General features: G+C 49.4%; 1 protein-coding gene and 1 long non-coding RNA gene across 2 annotated transcripts in view; one reads left to right on the top strand and one right to left on the bottom strand.

Annotated features, from left to right (window-relative positions):
* Positions 1-223: 223 nt before the first annotated feature.
* Positions 224-2,919, bottom strand: LOC139035112 (uncharacterized). The gene is made up of 2 exons (XR_011487623.1): positions 2,646-2,919; positions 224-624 (listed from the first exon to the last, which is right to left on the bottom strand). It is a non-coding gene; the product is annotated as an uncharacterized lncRNA (long non-coding RNA).
* PHGDH (phosphoglycerate dehydrogenase) overlaps positions 1,685-13,192 on the top strand; it is a 31,257-nt gene continuing 19,749 nt past the window's right edge. The window contains exons 1-3 of the mRNA XM_020900704.2: positions 1,685-1,923; positions 7,439-7,590; positions 10,774-10,839. Of these exons, the coding sequence (XP_020756363.2) occupies positions 1,786-1,923; positions 7,439-7,590; positions 10,774-10,839 (356 nt within the window). The 5' untranslated portion in view covers positions 1,685-1,785. The remainder of the gene's footprint in view (positions 1,924-7,438; positions 7,591-10,773; positions 10,840-13,192) is intronic.

The raw sequence follows: 13,192 nt of genomic DNA, 5'->3' as shown, positions 1-13,192 counted from the left end.
AGCCATGGTACCTAGCACATAGTAGGTGCTCGATAAGTTAAATTTGAATGCAATGTCTTCTGAATCTCCAACATGGAAATCTCCATGCTAGGCACTATTAGAGGGACATAAAGTTGTGTCTCTGATCCTGGGGGGAGAATGAGACATGAAATGTTCACATATATGTTGTCCAAGGTACCATGAGATAACTTGAAGACAATGCTATAGAAAATTTAAAGAGGAACACGTTTCTGACTTGTTTATGGTAAAAATTATCACACACCCTCCTTTCTAACTGGAACTGAACACATCTGTTGACTACTTTCTTAATGGGCTTAGAAGTATCTTTTGTGTGTCCAGTGTGAAAGTAGGAGGGTCACAAATACTAAAGCAAGAAAATAATGACCAGGTGACAGGTGTGGAAGGGCCTCTGGTTTTGAGTTCAACAGCATCCGAGAAGTTTGACTTGGGGGTCTTTAGATACAGTGGGCTTTCGATTCTACGCTGAATGGAAGCAGAGGGTGAGTCCAGGAAACAGTTGAATGAAAGAGGTAGCCAAAATGGGTGCTTCCCAAGTTGCTTTGATAGCCTCTGGGGCCAGGTCCACTGTCTGCTCCCAGGGACTCCAGGGCTGCTGGGCACCTCCTGAAAAGGAGAGAAATGAAATACTCAGGAGTGCTGGAATGGGGGAGCAAGAAATCATCCAAACCAGCAAACAGGACAGCCAAATTATCTTCTTTCCTATTGGAAGCATTTGGTCTAACTTCTGATTTGTGCCTAAGAATTATCTCTCCAAAGCTTCCTTACTGGAGGGTGTTGACTCTGCACAATCCTATAGGATAAGGATCTTGCACCCGAGCATTGTGAATAGTGTAGGAAAACAGAACACAAAGGTGAAGTGGGCTGGATATAATGAATTCTAATTCTCTGTGAGGGTCCCTGACTCTGTTTCTGATCCTAGGTGGCCTTAAAAAATCCAAAATAGGATTTTCCAGTATTCTATAAGATAGGGCATGGAAGAGCATGTTTGTTGTAGGGTTTAAACATAAAGGAGATAAGGGCTGGGAAGTGCCTCCGTGGTCAATATATAAATTAGGCCAGACTGACATCTCATTTTCTTCTTTTCTTAAGTAATCAGAGAGGAAGTAGTGGAAGAGGAGAATATTGAACAAATATTTTGGCTGGTCCAAATGCACCAGTTCCTTGTTCTCTTTCAAATTCATAATTTTCATTGCATCATTCATTTGGAATTAATCATGGTTTTGTGAGGTTTTAGAAACAGTTCCCTATTGCTTTTTAGGGAAGCACTTTCCACATCTGTGTCTTTGGTACTCTCGGATGTTAGCCACCAGAGGAGAGAAGCTGTCTTTTTGAACTTTGAGCCCCTTCAGCATCCAGCACCTTGCCTTGCCCATTGTAGGTGCGTTAATAAATGCTTGTTAAAGAGTTAGGTCCTTAAGAGGAAAGTGAAGAGGAAATAATATTTCTCTCATGATGAGAGCAAATATTTCTCAATTTATTTCAGATATGAATCAGCTACTCAGCAAAAAAATGCTTCTGTCTGCTCACCAGGTATAGAGAAATGCTTTGGCTGAGATTGAGAAACTGTCTCCAGAGGATAATAAAGTGGGAGGAGATCTGAAGACTCAGAGCCACGACGAGGGGGCGGAGTCACAGAGAGTTGGAGAGTTTCTGTCCAATCGCGAATCCTGCCCAGTTACTGAAGCCCGCCAGCCGAAGCAGCCGCGTTTCGCCTTAGGTGTTTCTGCCCAGGAAAAGCTGCAGATTCCAGGGCCGACTCCAGCAATGGCCTTTGCAAATCTACGGAAAGTGCTTATCAGTGATAGCCTGGACCCTTGCTGCCGGAAGATCCTGCAAGATGGAGGGCTGCAGGTGGTGGAGAAGCAGAACCTGAGCAAAGAGGAGCTGATAGCCGAGCTGCAGGTTAGGCGAGCGTGAGAAAGACAAGGGCTGTGTGGCATCCTCCGTGGACAGTGGTTGACACACTCGGCCCAGCGCGCCCCACCCTCACGTCCTACCTGGTGTCAGTCTTGGGGGTCTCCCAAGTTTGGGGGCTGGGGAAGGTGGAGGGAGAAGGAGGGGGGAACCAACGTCTGCAAGCTGCAGGATGCAAACTTTCCGTTCAGTTTGCAACCGCGTGTTTCACGTTGGTTGTCTCCCGCCAACACTGCAAAGTGCAGGCTGCCCGCGGGATGCCAGCGCGGCTCCCCAGGGCCTTTGCGCGCAGTGGCCCTGGCAGTCTGGCGCCGTCTCTCCCGCCTCGCGCGGGGGTGCCGGGGGGAGGGGCGCCAAAGTGGCTTTCCTTCTTGGAACTCGGGGACCGGCGAGCCTTCCCTGGCCGGCCCAGCCCTGGCTCGCCCAGCCAAGTCCTGGCTTCCCTGAGGGACGCTGGCAGATTCCAGCCTGTCCCGTGGCTGCTCGAGCAAGCTCCCCTAGAAGCCGCAGGGAAAGCGGCCGGGCTGGGGCAGCAAACGCCATACCCGCCTTTAGTATGATGCAAGACTACTGAGAGTTTTCACCGCCCCTCGGCCTCCTGGGAGCGCTCGGAGCAAAGAGGGGCGGGTGATGGGGGGCGCCCGAGATCCCCGCGCCGGCCGCACGGCCGTGACCGCTGTCTCCGCCAGCGGTTTCCGCGATGGCCTCACCTTTGGCCTCGGCGCGGCAAGGTATGGCCAGATCCGTGGAGAATCCGATCCCAAACGCTCCCAGGAGACGTGTATTTCTTAGCAAATCTTTCTCAGGAGCATATCACCCTTGTCGTGTTATATAATTAGTGCCGTCTACTTCGGATCTTTCTTTATCTTGTTTGTAAAAGCCCTGCGAGATTTGGTAACCTCGTCTAGGCTTATAACATTTGTTTGGGGAACTCTTCACTCCCGTTACCGCACTTCTTACGTCCGGACTGCACCCAGCGCCCAGGTGTCTCCACCCCACCCGTCCAGAAGTATTCTCCCCCAACTCCCACACCCGGCATTGTAGCCTCCTACCAACTTCAGCCAGACTCAGCGCGGATCCACCCCTCCATCCTTCACTGCTCCGAGAGTCCCTTAAATCAAACCACAGAGCTGGCAGCTGTTGCTCTAGCGGTGAGGCAATCATACGGTCTTCCTAACTGCCTTTGTATCTCCTGCTGGGTTTCTCCTTGGAACCCTTGTCGGCTCCTGCCCCATAGTACTGTATCCAGCCCCTTTCTTGTACTCAGAGAAGTTTCTGGCTGGTTCCTATCTTCCAGAAGCTTGTCAGCAGGTTAGGGAGCCTGGTTAACAGACTGTGAAGCTAGTGACCAGATAACACAGTACTTGAGTGCTAAATGAGACCATCAGAAGCCTAAGCCCCTGCCTGCTCCACTGCTGCTCAAGTGGAGAGAAGAGGGTGATCAGCCTTGACTTGGTGGGGGCCAAGGACTCAGGAGCTGATCCTTGGAGCACCCTTGGAGTGAATGGGAGACAGGCACTTCACTTATCACCTCCCCTTTTGTGCGGATGGTAGCAGTGGCTTTGGCTCTGGGCAATGGCCAGAAGGCAGGTCTCTAGATCCTCACCTCCACCAGACCACCTGGCTGGGAAGTGTGGATGGGAGTCAGGGGCTTTCCAGCTTTCTTGTAGAAATGAAACTCCTGTACCCCTGGGGTAGGGTGGGATGAGGGAGTGGTGAGTAAGAGTGGAACTGACAAGAATGGGAGCCCTCTGTCACTAGTTGCAGGGTTCAAGAATGTTGGGAGGTTGGCTGGGAATCGGGGGCTGGGACTTCGAGGCTGTTTTAAAGGCACTGCAAACTCCTGGCAGGAAGAGAGGTGTTTGTTGGCTACATTGTTGAGGGATTTGGGCATGCCCAGTTTTCCTGTCTGTCTTTGTAAAAAAAACACTTAAGTTTGGAATACAGGTTAGTCTCCGTGGGCCAGTGAAAGGACTCCTATCCAAGCTACCTCTTGTTATTCTGAGTGGAGAGGTATCTGGATTAGTGGCCCCTGGCCTCCCCCATTTAAACCTTTTTCATACCGAAAGAAGCTGGAGCAGGTTGCCAGAACCACGCCTGGCCTCCCTTCACACTCCTTGGTATTCTGGGCAGGCACGGTTTGTTCTGTCTCACTCCGTGGTCAGGAAGTACAATCATTCCCCAGAACCATGCTTTTCAGACTTGAAGCAAGTCACAGCTCATTAGTGGGTATTGAAGTCCGTTTAATGGGTCGTGATTAGCATTAAAAAGAAAAAGAAAAAAGTAAATATCAGAGAGCAATACAGATAGTAAGGCTAAATGTGTTTGTTACTGTGGGTCTTAGTCAAAAGTTTGGAAAACACTGGCTTGAAATAATAAAGCTACTTGTTGGAACTCAACAAAACTCTTGCTTAGACTGTGTACCCCTCTTCTATCATCTTATACAAATCTAATAATAAACGTTGTCTTACCACGTATCAGTGGTTTTAGACTTTGACCATGACCCACAATAAGAAATTCACTTTACACCATAACTCAGTATACACACACATATGTGTACACGCATACACTCAAGTTTCATGAAAGAACACCCATACTATATGTGCTGTGTTCTGATATTTTCTTCTGTTTCATTAAATAACAATGCTGTTCAGAATCCACTAAACGCAGGCTGGTAATGTATTTAACTTTCTGAGGTACCTTTGTATCTTTATCGCTGAATTTTAAGAAAGCAAAAGAAGGGAATAAATTTCCATGCAAGAGTCCATGTTTTGAAAGGCTCTTTTAAAATAGCACCGTTTCCAGCCTTTACACTAGGATTTGATTTGCAAAGTTTACATAGCCATCTACTTAATGAGGATCACATATATTGTGCCAGACAGTGTCTACCTGAATTCTCTGTAGCCAGGGGAACATAGTCTGGAGACTTTCTTTGGCTGCCCCTATTACATAAGTCAGCGCGTGCATGTGTGTTTAGTCGTTTGGTCGTTCAGTTGTGAGGCAGGAGGAATGCTGAAATCACCCCCAAGGCGAAGCCTGTCCTCCTTGGGAAAGGAAGCGTGTGTGAACTTGAGGAACATGAATGGGTTTCCACTGCTGAGTTGGCATAGGTTGTCTGGAACAGCCATAAATCCGGCAGAACAGGGTCCTGCTGTTTTCCAGCTCTGAGGCCGCTGAGGGGACTGGGAGTAGGAAGGAAAACCAAGTGTGGCGAATGCCTATTCCAGCCAGCTGTCACACACGGATACAGCACACACACAGCAGAGAACAGCGGACAGCAGAGTGGGTGTGGTGTTGAGACTCGCATCACAGGAGTCCCAGAGGGGACCTTGGGATGCTGCAGAAGAAAGTTATGACCACAGCAAACTTCTGAGAGGATGTGGGCTGCAGTTTGCAGAAGCAGAGGAGACTGGGGAGAGCAGGGAGCCACGTCTCAGAGGGATGGCAGGGGGCCTGAGAGGGGTCGGTGTCTGGGAGTGCAGACTCTCAGTAAATGTGTGCAGATTGACTGAATCCTAACTTTTTTTTGCGTGGGGGTGGGGGGGGGCACCACGTGTGGCTTGTGGGATCTTAGTTCCTTGACCAGGTATTGAACCTGGGCTGTTGGCAGTGGAAGTGCAGAGTCTTAACCGCTGGACCCCCAGGGAATTCCCTTGAATGAATTAACTGATGCTGTGTTTGAATGAATAGGAACAGAAGTAGCTGAGGGTATAAGAGGCCTTGCAAGCTTGTGAACTCCGGCCACAGGGATGTCCAGGTTGTGTGGGACCAGTGTCTGCTGAATGGGAGTCTGCAAAGGCAGATTCTCACTTGGGATGGGTGAGCTCTGCCTTTACACCTCAGCTGGTCTGACTGGAGGCTCTTCAGACCTCAGTGGCTTCAGAGAAAGCTGGGACACACCTTTGAAGGAAACAGAAACTGTAGGATAAATCTCCCTAAGGGAGATCCTTCCACAGAGAGAGGCTCTGCTTGTTAAAAACTCCGTGCTGTTTCTGTGCTTGTCCTTGGAGTCTGCAGAGATGGGGTGGACTCCTGGGGAGTCTATATGCTCTTCTGCAGCCAGTCTGCCCTGTGGGAAGATTTCCAGGGTTTGGGGAAGGGCTGGCAGCTTTGGAGGGAGTATTCAAGGAGCATTCTATTTCAGAACCACAGACACGAAAGGGTGTGGAGTGCTGGTGAAGGGTCCTCGATGCAGCTGTCTCTGGTCTGGCAGAGTGCCAGCCAGTGAGCGTGCATGAAACATTCACACTTCCAGAGAAGTAGTTCTTCAACCTTTTCTAAAGAATCATCCCAGTGTTGAAAAGCCCTCCAGATCTAAGTAGACTGCAGAGTAAGCTTCTTTTCTCCTCTCCCCTCCATGGAGGGAAAAGAACCCTCTGTTCTCCCTGCATATAACTTGTCCAAACTTGTTCCTAGACTCTGGACTTGTGCACAGTATACACAGTGTGGGCTCTTAGCCTAGAAGCCAGATGCCAATAACCCCTCTTTGTCTTTGGAATCCATGTGGTGGGAAGGGAAGAGAAAAGGTTCTCATGGGATCCAGCTGGGTGCCCCACTGGGGAAATGCAGGGCAAGTTACAGGTTTCAGATCAGTTGTCTATTCAGTGCTCTTGTGTTACAGGAGGAGACCAGGGGTGGGGGTGACATAACTCGGCACAGTGACCCAGCATGTCATTGGCAGCACAGGGCCTAGAGCCCCAGCCTCCTGGTTCCCAGCTTGCTGCTTATACAGACAGCCTTGCTGCTTGCTCATCAACCAAACCTGGGACAGCCAGCATTGGGCAGAGTGTGCATTTGCTCTCCTGCTCCAGTTCCTGGGGCTTCTTGCTGAGTATTTGGCACAGCATCCTTATTCTGCAGAAGATAGCATCAGATGCTGGACAAGCCTAAGGACGATTGTCCTCAGGTCTGGCTTAGCCCAGGTAAAATGGCTGTGATGAATCCAAAAGTCTGATTTTTCACATAGATTTAGTTTTAGTCTAATATTGCCTGGTTTTCTGAGCAACTGTGAACGAGCTTAATTGTTTTCTCCCCTTTCCTCTACTGTGGTTTCTATTTTAGGAAATGTTTTTCTTTTAATAATTTGCCTTTTATTAACTTCACTTAGTCATTCAGCTGACCAACATTTATTGAGTGCCTTCTGTGTACCAGGCATAGTGGCTCACAAAGTAGAATCTGATCCCACCTCACCCCATCAGTAGCTCCATGTCTGATGAAGGAAGAGATGTCCCTTGAGCAGGGCCAGATATCGTGCCAGGGGTTGTACCTGTCCTGTCTCATTTCCTCCTCACACACCTGAGGAGGCCGAAGCTCAGAATCTTAGCTCGTCAGGGCTGGATCTTGGATTTGACCTCAAGCCTGACTGTTGGCGAAGGCGCATACACACGCCTTCCTTTCCTTGAATGTGTCCAGCGTCAGCCAGCCTACAGGGACTCCCACCTTGGACAGAGAGGCCATACAAAGACCAACTCTGTGGATCCAGGTGTTTCTTTCTCTGCCTCAGGACTGTGAAGGCCTTATTGTCCGCTCGGCCACCAAGGTGACCTCTGACATCATCAACGCGGCGGAGAAGCTGCAGGTGGTGGGCAGGGCTGGCACGGGCGTGGACAACGTGGATCTGGAGGCCGCAACCAGAAAGGGCATCCTGGTCATGAAGTAAGTCGTGGAGGTGGTGGGAGTGAGTGTGGAGACTGACCTCGTGGAGGGAGGAGATGCCTGTAGAGTCAGAAGGGGGTCCAGGAGGCTGCCTGCTCCAGGCTGAGAACAGATGGGGTGGGGGCAGGTCGGAGCTTACGGTTTAGTGGTTTCCCGGGTTTTTGACATGGAGCCTGTCTTGGTAATCTCAAAATGCTTCACAAACTCACCCCGCAGATGCTTGCACGCCTGCAGCCTGGCTGAGGAATCAGAAGAACCTTAGTGGATTTGTCTCGGGCTCTGCTGCGGCCCTGCCCCTCCCTCTCTGCGGTTCCATGTGGAGCCTGGTTCTGCAGCCTCCACTTGATGATGGCTCTTGGGCTGCAGCACAGCCTTGCTAGTGGACAGACTTGCCCACTCTTTCTCTTCCTCTCTCCCCTGGGCTCTTCTGGGGAGGGAGCCCAGTTTCTCTTTCAGACTCCAGGGCCAAGAAGGAAGGCGTCCTCCTCAGAGCTGTTTTTTGCAGAAGCTCATGGCAAAGGTCATGGCAGCATGCCAATGCTGCTGCTGCTGCTAAGTCTCTTCAGTCGTGTCTGACTCTGTGCAACCCCATAGACGGCAGCCCACCAGGCTCCCCCGTCCCTGGGATTCTCCAGGCAAGAACACTGGAGTGGGTTGCCATTCCCTTCTCCAATGCATGAAAGTGAAAAGTGAAAGTGAAGTCGCTCAGTCAAGTCCATCTCTTAGCGACCTCATGGACTGCAGCTAGGCAACCCTTATTTCTGGCACCACTCTGACATAAGATGGAATGGCAAGGTTATCCCTGTCCACTTCTCCGTCCTCCATTTTTTCTTCCCTCGGGAGCCTCATCATCGTCAAGACCTTCCCCTCCCTCCTCTCCACTTCCCTCTGTAGGGTAGGGGTTAACTGACCTGGTTATCGGCCTGAGGTCAGCATCCAACAGAAGCGATGTTAACCGGTAACATCCTCCGGGCTTCCCAGGTGATTCACTGGTAAATAATCCACCTGCCAATGCAGGAGACGTGGCTTCCATCCCTGGGTTGGGAAGATCCCCAGGAGGAGGAAATGGCAACCCACTCCAGTATTCTTGCCTGGAAAATCCAATGGACAGAGGAACCTGGAGGGCTACAGTCTATGGGGTCACGAAGAGTTGGACACGACTGAGTGACTGAGAACACACACGCAACCCATCCTTCAGTCTTGCCCTGGATCCAGAAGCACCAGCCCCCTGGCCCCAGTACCTCCTCCCTTATCCCGTGTAGTCTGGTCATTAGGTGGGGGTGACAGGAAGCCAGGTGTTCTTAGAAAGACAGACTCTGAGAATCCTTTTATCTTGATTTTTAATTTTATAAAAATAGAATCTCTTGACCTTTTTTCTCCTTATAACATTCATTTCCAGAGAAGAAAGACCCAGTAGAGGGCATGAAGGGTAAACATGTGTGTTAATAGTCTAAAAACAGTAAGGAAAATCTTTTGAGAAAAGAAAAATAGTTTCATGGGTTTTGTCTCTATCTTCCTTTCTGCAAAATGGGTAGAATCAACATTGCCCTTTGATTTATCATATGAGGAAGATTTCTCAGTGCAAAACTTGTTGAGAAGTAGGAGGAGAAGTCCAATAGGAGAAGATAAAAACATTAGCTTTGTTCCTAATAAAAGCCAGGTTGGGCAACTTGATAAAAGTCTGTGGTCAAAGGGCCACCCTCTGCCTCTGTCACAGGTACAGAAGTGTGAAGGTAACACCACAGTGTAAATCAACTGTACCCAATAAAATAAAAGTTTGATGGCATGGAGCAGCAGAGATTTGCACTTTCTGTAGTCAGATAGGTCCTGAAATAAGAGAAGTCAGATAAGGGCTGAGCCACACACATTTCTCCCCATCTAATGAGATGCTTCTCTGCCTCAGGAGAAGTAAGTCTGGGTAGAGAAAGGCCAGGTGTGTTTCTCGAATGGGGGTCCCTCCTCAGGAAAACAAAGCCAGGGCAAAAGGGTTTTCTTCCAACTTCAGGGCAGGAGTACGTCACAGAACTCAGGGCTGGTGGCATGGGGTTGGGGGTTTGCATTAAGAACAAGTACGCTCAAAATGTTGGAGAGAATGTAGGAAGAAGGGAACACTTATACACTGTTGGTGGGGATGTGAATTGGTGTAGCCACAGTGGAGAACAATGTGGATCTTCCTCAAAAAGCTGAAAACATGACCCAGCAATCTCACTCCTAGGTACATTGGAAAAAAAAAAACAAAAATGCTAATTTGAAAAGATACATGTACCCCAGTGCTCATAGCAGCATTATTTCAATTGTCAAGGTGCAGAAGCAACCTAAGTGTCCATGGACAGATGAATGGATGAAGAAGATGTGACATATATATATATATATATATATACACACACACAGTGGAATGCTGTTGTTTAGTCTCTAAGTTGTATCTGACTCTTTGTGACCCCATGCACTGTAGCCCAGTAGGCTTCCGTGTCCATAGGATTCTCCAGGCAAGCATACTGGAGTGGGTTGCCACTTCTTACTCCAGGGGATCTTCCCAACCCAGGGATTGAACTCATGTCTTCTGCATCGGCAGGTGGATTCTCTACCACTGAGCCATTCTGGGAAGCCCATATAATAGAATATTAGCTGTAAAAAGAATGAAATCTTGCCACTTGTAGCAGCCTGGATGGTTTTGGAGGGCATTAGGAAATAAATCAGAAAGAGAAAAATACTGTGTGATATCACATGTAAGGAATCTAAAACATACAGCAAACTAGTGAATACAACAGAAAAGACACAGACTCACGGATACAGAGAACAATCTAGTGGTTACCCATGGGAGGGAGGGGCAACATAGGGGTATGGAGTTAAGATATACAAACTATTAGGTATAAAATAAGCTACAAGGATATAATGTACAACGTAGAGGGTAGCGACAGTATTTTATAATAGATATAAATGGAGTGTAACCTTTAAAATCGTAAATCACTATATTGTACACTTTTAACTTATATAATGTGTATCAGCTGTACTTCAATTTTTTTAAATGTAAAGAAATAACCCATAAAGCTAAACCCATAAAGCTTATGGGTAAGCTCATGGAGCAGGAGAGCAAGCTCGGGGTGCACTGGAGGCTTTCCACAGGGACAGGAGTGGGAATCCTGGTCTGGCTGACAGATGACCCCCCTCTTTTTCCATGCATAGTACCCCCAACGGGAACAGCCTCAGTGCTGCGGAGCTCACCTGTGGAATGATCATGTGTCTCGCCAGGTAAGTGAGTCCCTAACTTCTGAGGAAAGTTACTCTCTGTGGCCTGTCAGTTATTATGTCTCCTTAAGCAAACTGACCCAGAGAAACTTAGAAACACTTCAGTGTGGTGATGTGCAGGCTGCTAAGAACCTTCAAGGCTGTCAGTCCTCCACTGATCACTCATTATCCTGGATCTCACGTTCATTGCCTGGGAGCAGGCCCAAGGAGAAAATAAATACGTGGGTGATCTTCTCTTTCTCCGTACTCACGTCCGCTCTCCACACCCATCCCTTGTGCCAGTCACAGCAGTTAGGTGTCCACACACACACAAAGCCTTCTCTGATCTCGAAGCCTCACAAATGCTGTTTCTGCTGCCTGGGTATCCGTCCCTGCCGTTTCTTCCTTTAACTCTTAAAACTGCTGTTCAAGGTTAAGCTCGAGTGTTAATTCATCCAAAAAGCTCTCTCTGGATTCCTCAGGCAGACTGATTCTCCTGGGGCTTACCTCTGTTACTGTCCTTGCAGATCTATATGTAAGAGAATGGAATAGAAAGCTTCCTTGGGATCTCTGGGACCCGGCATGACCTGTGGGTTCATAATACAAGAGATCTCAAAGGGTCAAATCTCTTGAAGAGAGGGGACGGCCTAGGGACCAATGAATATTGCACAAATGTATGCGAGTCTTACTGCATTGGATGGTAAAGTGACTGTCTGAGCCCCTGCTCTTGAACAGGTAGTGGGTCACTGGGAAGGGCAAGGAGCCAGTGGACCGGCAGAAAGATGCTCTGGGTCCCTTCGCAGATCCGTGGATCCTTAAACCAGGGAACCTAGGCAGCCAGGACCCCTTACTTCTCTACTCAGGCCTGAAACCTGGGCCTCATAAATGATTCTTTCCCCTTCTCAAGACCTGGGAGATGGTCTGAGGGCATTCACCTTTGCTCTAACTCTTCCCCAAGATTTCTACCTGAGATCTTAGGTCTTCACTGATACTCACCAGTCAGTGAAGGGGACAGGAGGTTGGAAAAAGGGAGGAATAAGGAATAGGGAGAATTGCCCAACAGAAGGGACCTGGTCCGGAAGGGGTCCCTGCGCTGGCTGTTTGGATCTCCCAGAACATCTAGAGAAGTGTTAAGGCCTGATGCCCTGGTGTCACGTGTGCTATTAAATTCAGTGGTATTTGCTTATTTGTGTTTTGGGGGGACGAGGGAAGGATCCCAGTGCCGCTTTCTATTTCTCTCACATTTTTTTTTTCCAGAGGTGATATTCCCTTGGGAGTCAGGAATAGTTTTCCTCCTATTCCACGACCAACTTTACTTAAAGAGTTGGCAAAGTGGTATGATTTAGGTTCTCAGCCACTCATCATGACCTCAGTCCTCAAAGATGCATCAAAACTAATAAAGGAGCACCCTGTAAGAAGGGATCAGCGGTCTCATAACTCACCGTGCGCTGGTTTAATCAGTCTGCTTTCCCAGCCAGGCAGCAGTAGCAGGGGTGGGGGGGGGGGGGGGTTGGTGGACAGTGATGTTGAGAGCCCTGGGCAATGTGGGTGGAGAGCAGTCCGGGATGGGCCTTGCGCTGGGGGACTTCATCTAGATGCCTGGCCCTGAGGTGCTGGAGAAGAACTAGGACAGGGAAGGACAGTGAAGAGAATGCAACAAAGGCAGACTTCACTGTTCTGCCTGCTTTCCTTCCTCTTGTAAGTCAGGTCGGCCTCCGTTTAATTCTCGGGAGGTCTTCTGCCCACATGTGGCCGTCCTCACACTGGCCTGCTGAGGACCCCGCAGTGTTAGGGCCTGGGAAGCCCCGTGGCCAGCTGCGTGGAGCGCCCAGAGGGAGGGCGCGGGGGGTTCCTGTGCCCTCGGGTGCTGCACACGTGCCTCAGATGGCACCGGGCAGCCAGGTGGGCAGAGGTCAGGGGGGCGAGAGGACAGGAGGAGGCAGGTGGGGGCTCTGTCTCTGTCAGGTTTGATCAGTCTGGCTTTGCTTCCTCGAGGCAAGTCATTGTCCTCAGCGAAGTGAGGACATTGTCCTTCTTGAAGTGAGGCCCGATGGGTCAGAGCAGCGAGATGGGGCTTCTTCCGTGAGCTTTGTTGAGGTTGCTCATGAGTTCATGGGACTGTGACGGTAGGGCAGGTTCTCCGTCAGCCTCATCCTCAGATGGAAGTCTGTGCCTGGTAACGTGTAGACCGGGAAGAAAGCTTTGTATCAGAACTCAGGGAAGTGGAAATATGGGAACGGTTATCTTGGAAGCTCTGGTTTTCACTCTCGCACATGCAGACACATACACACCGCTGAAGTTTATGGCCAGCAGGAAAGCCTGCATTGAAATACTTAGGAGGCTGACTAGTGGGGATGCCTTCCTTGGCTTTGAATTC

Source organism: Odocoileus virginianus, chromosome 5, assembly GCF_023699985.2.
Source record: "Odocoileus virginianus isolate 20LAN1187 ecotype Illinois chromosome 5, Ovbor_1.2, whole genome shotgun sequence".
NCBI classification, from domain to species: Eukaryota; Metazoa; Chordata; class Mammalia; order Artiodactyla; family Cervidae; genus Odocoileus; species Odocoileus virginianus.
The sequence above is the reverse complement of the archived record's forward strand: the minus strand, read 5'-3'. Positions and strand labels throughout refer to the sequence as shown.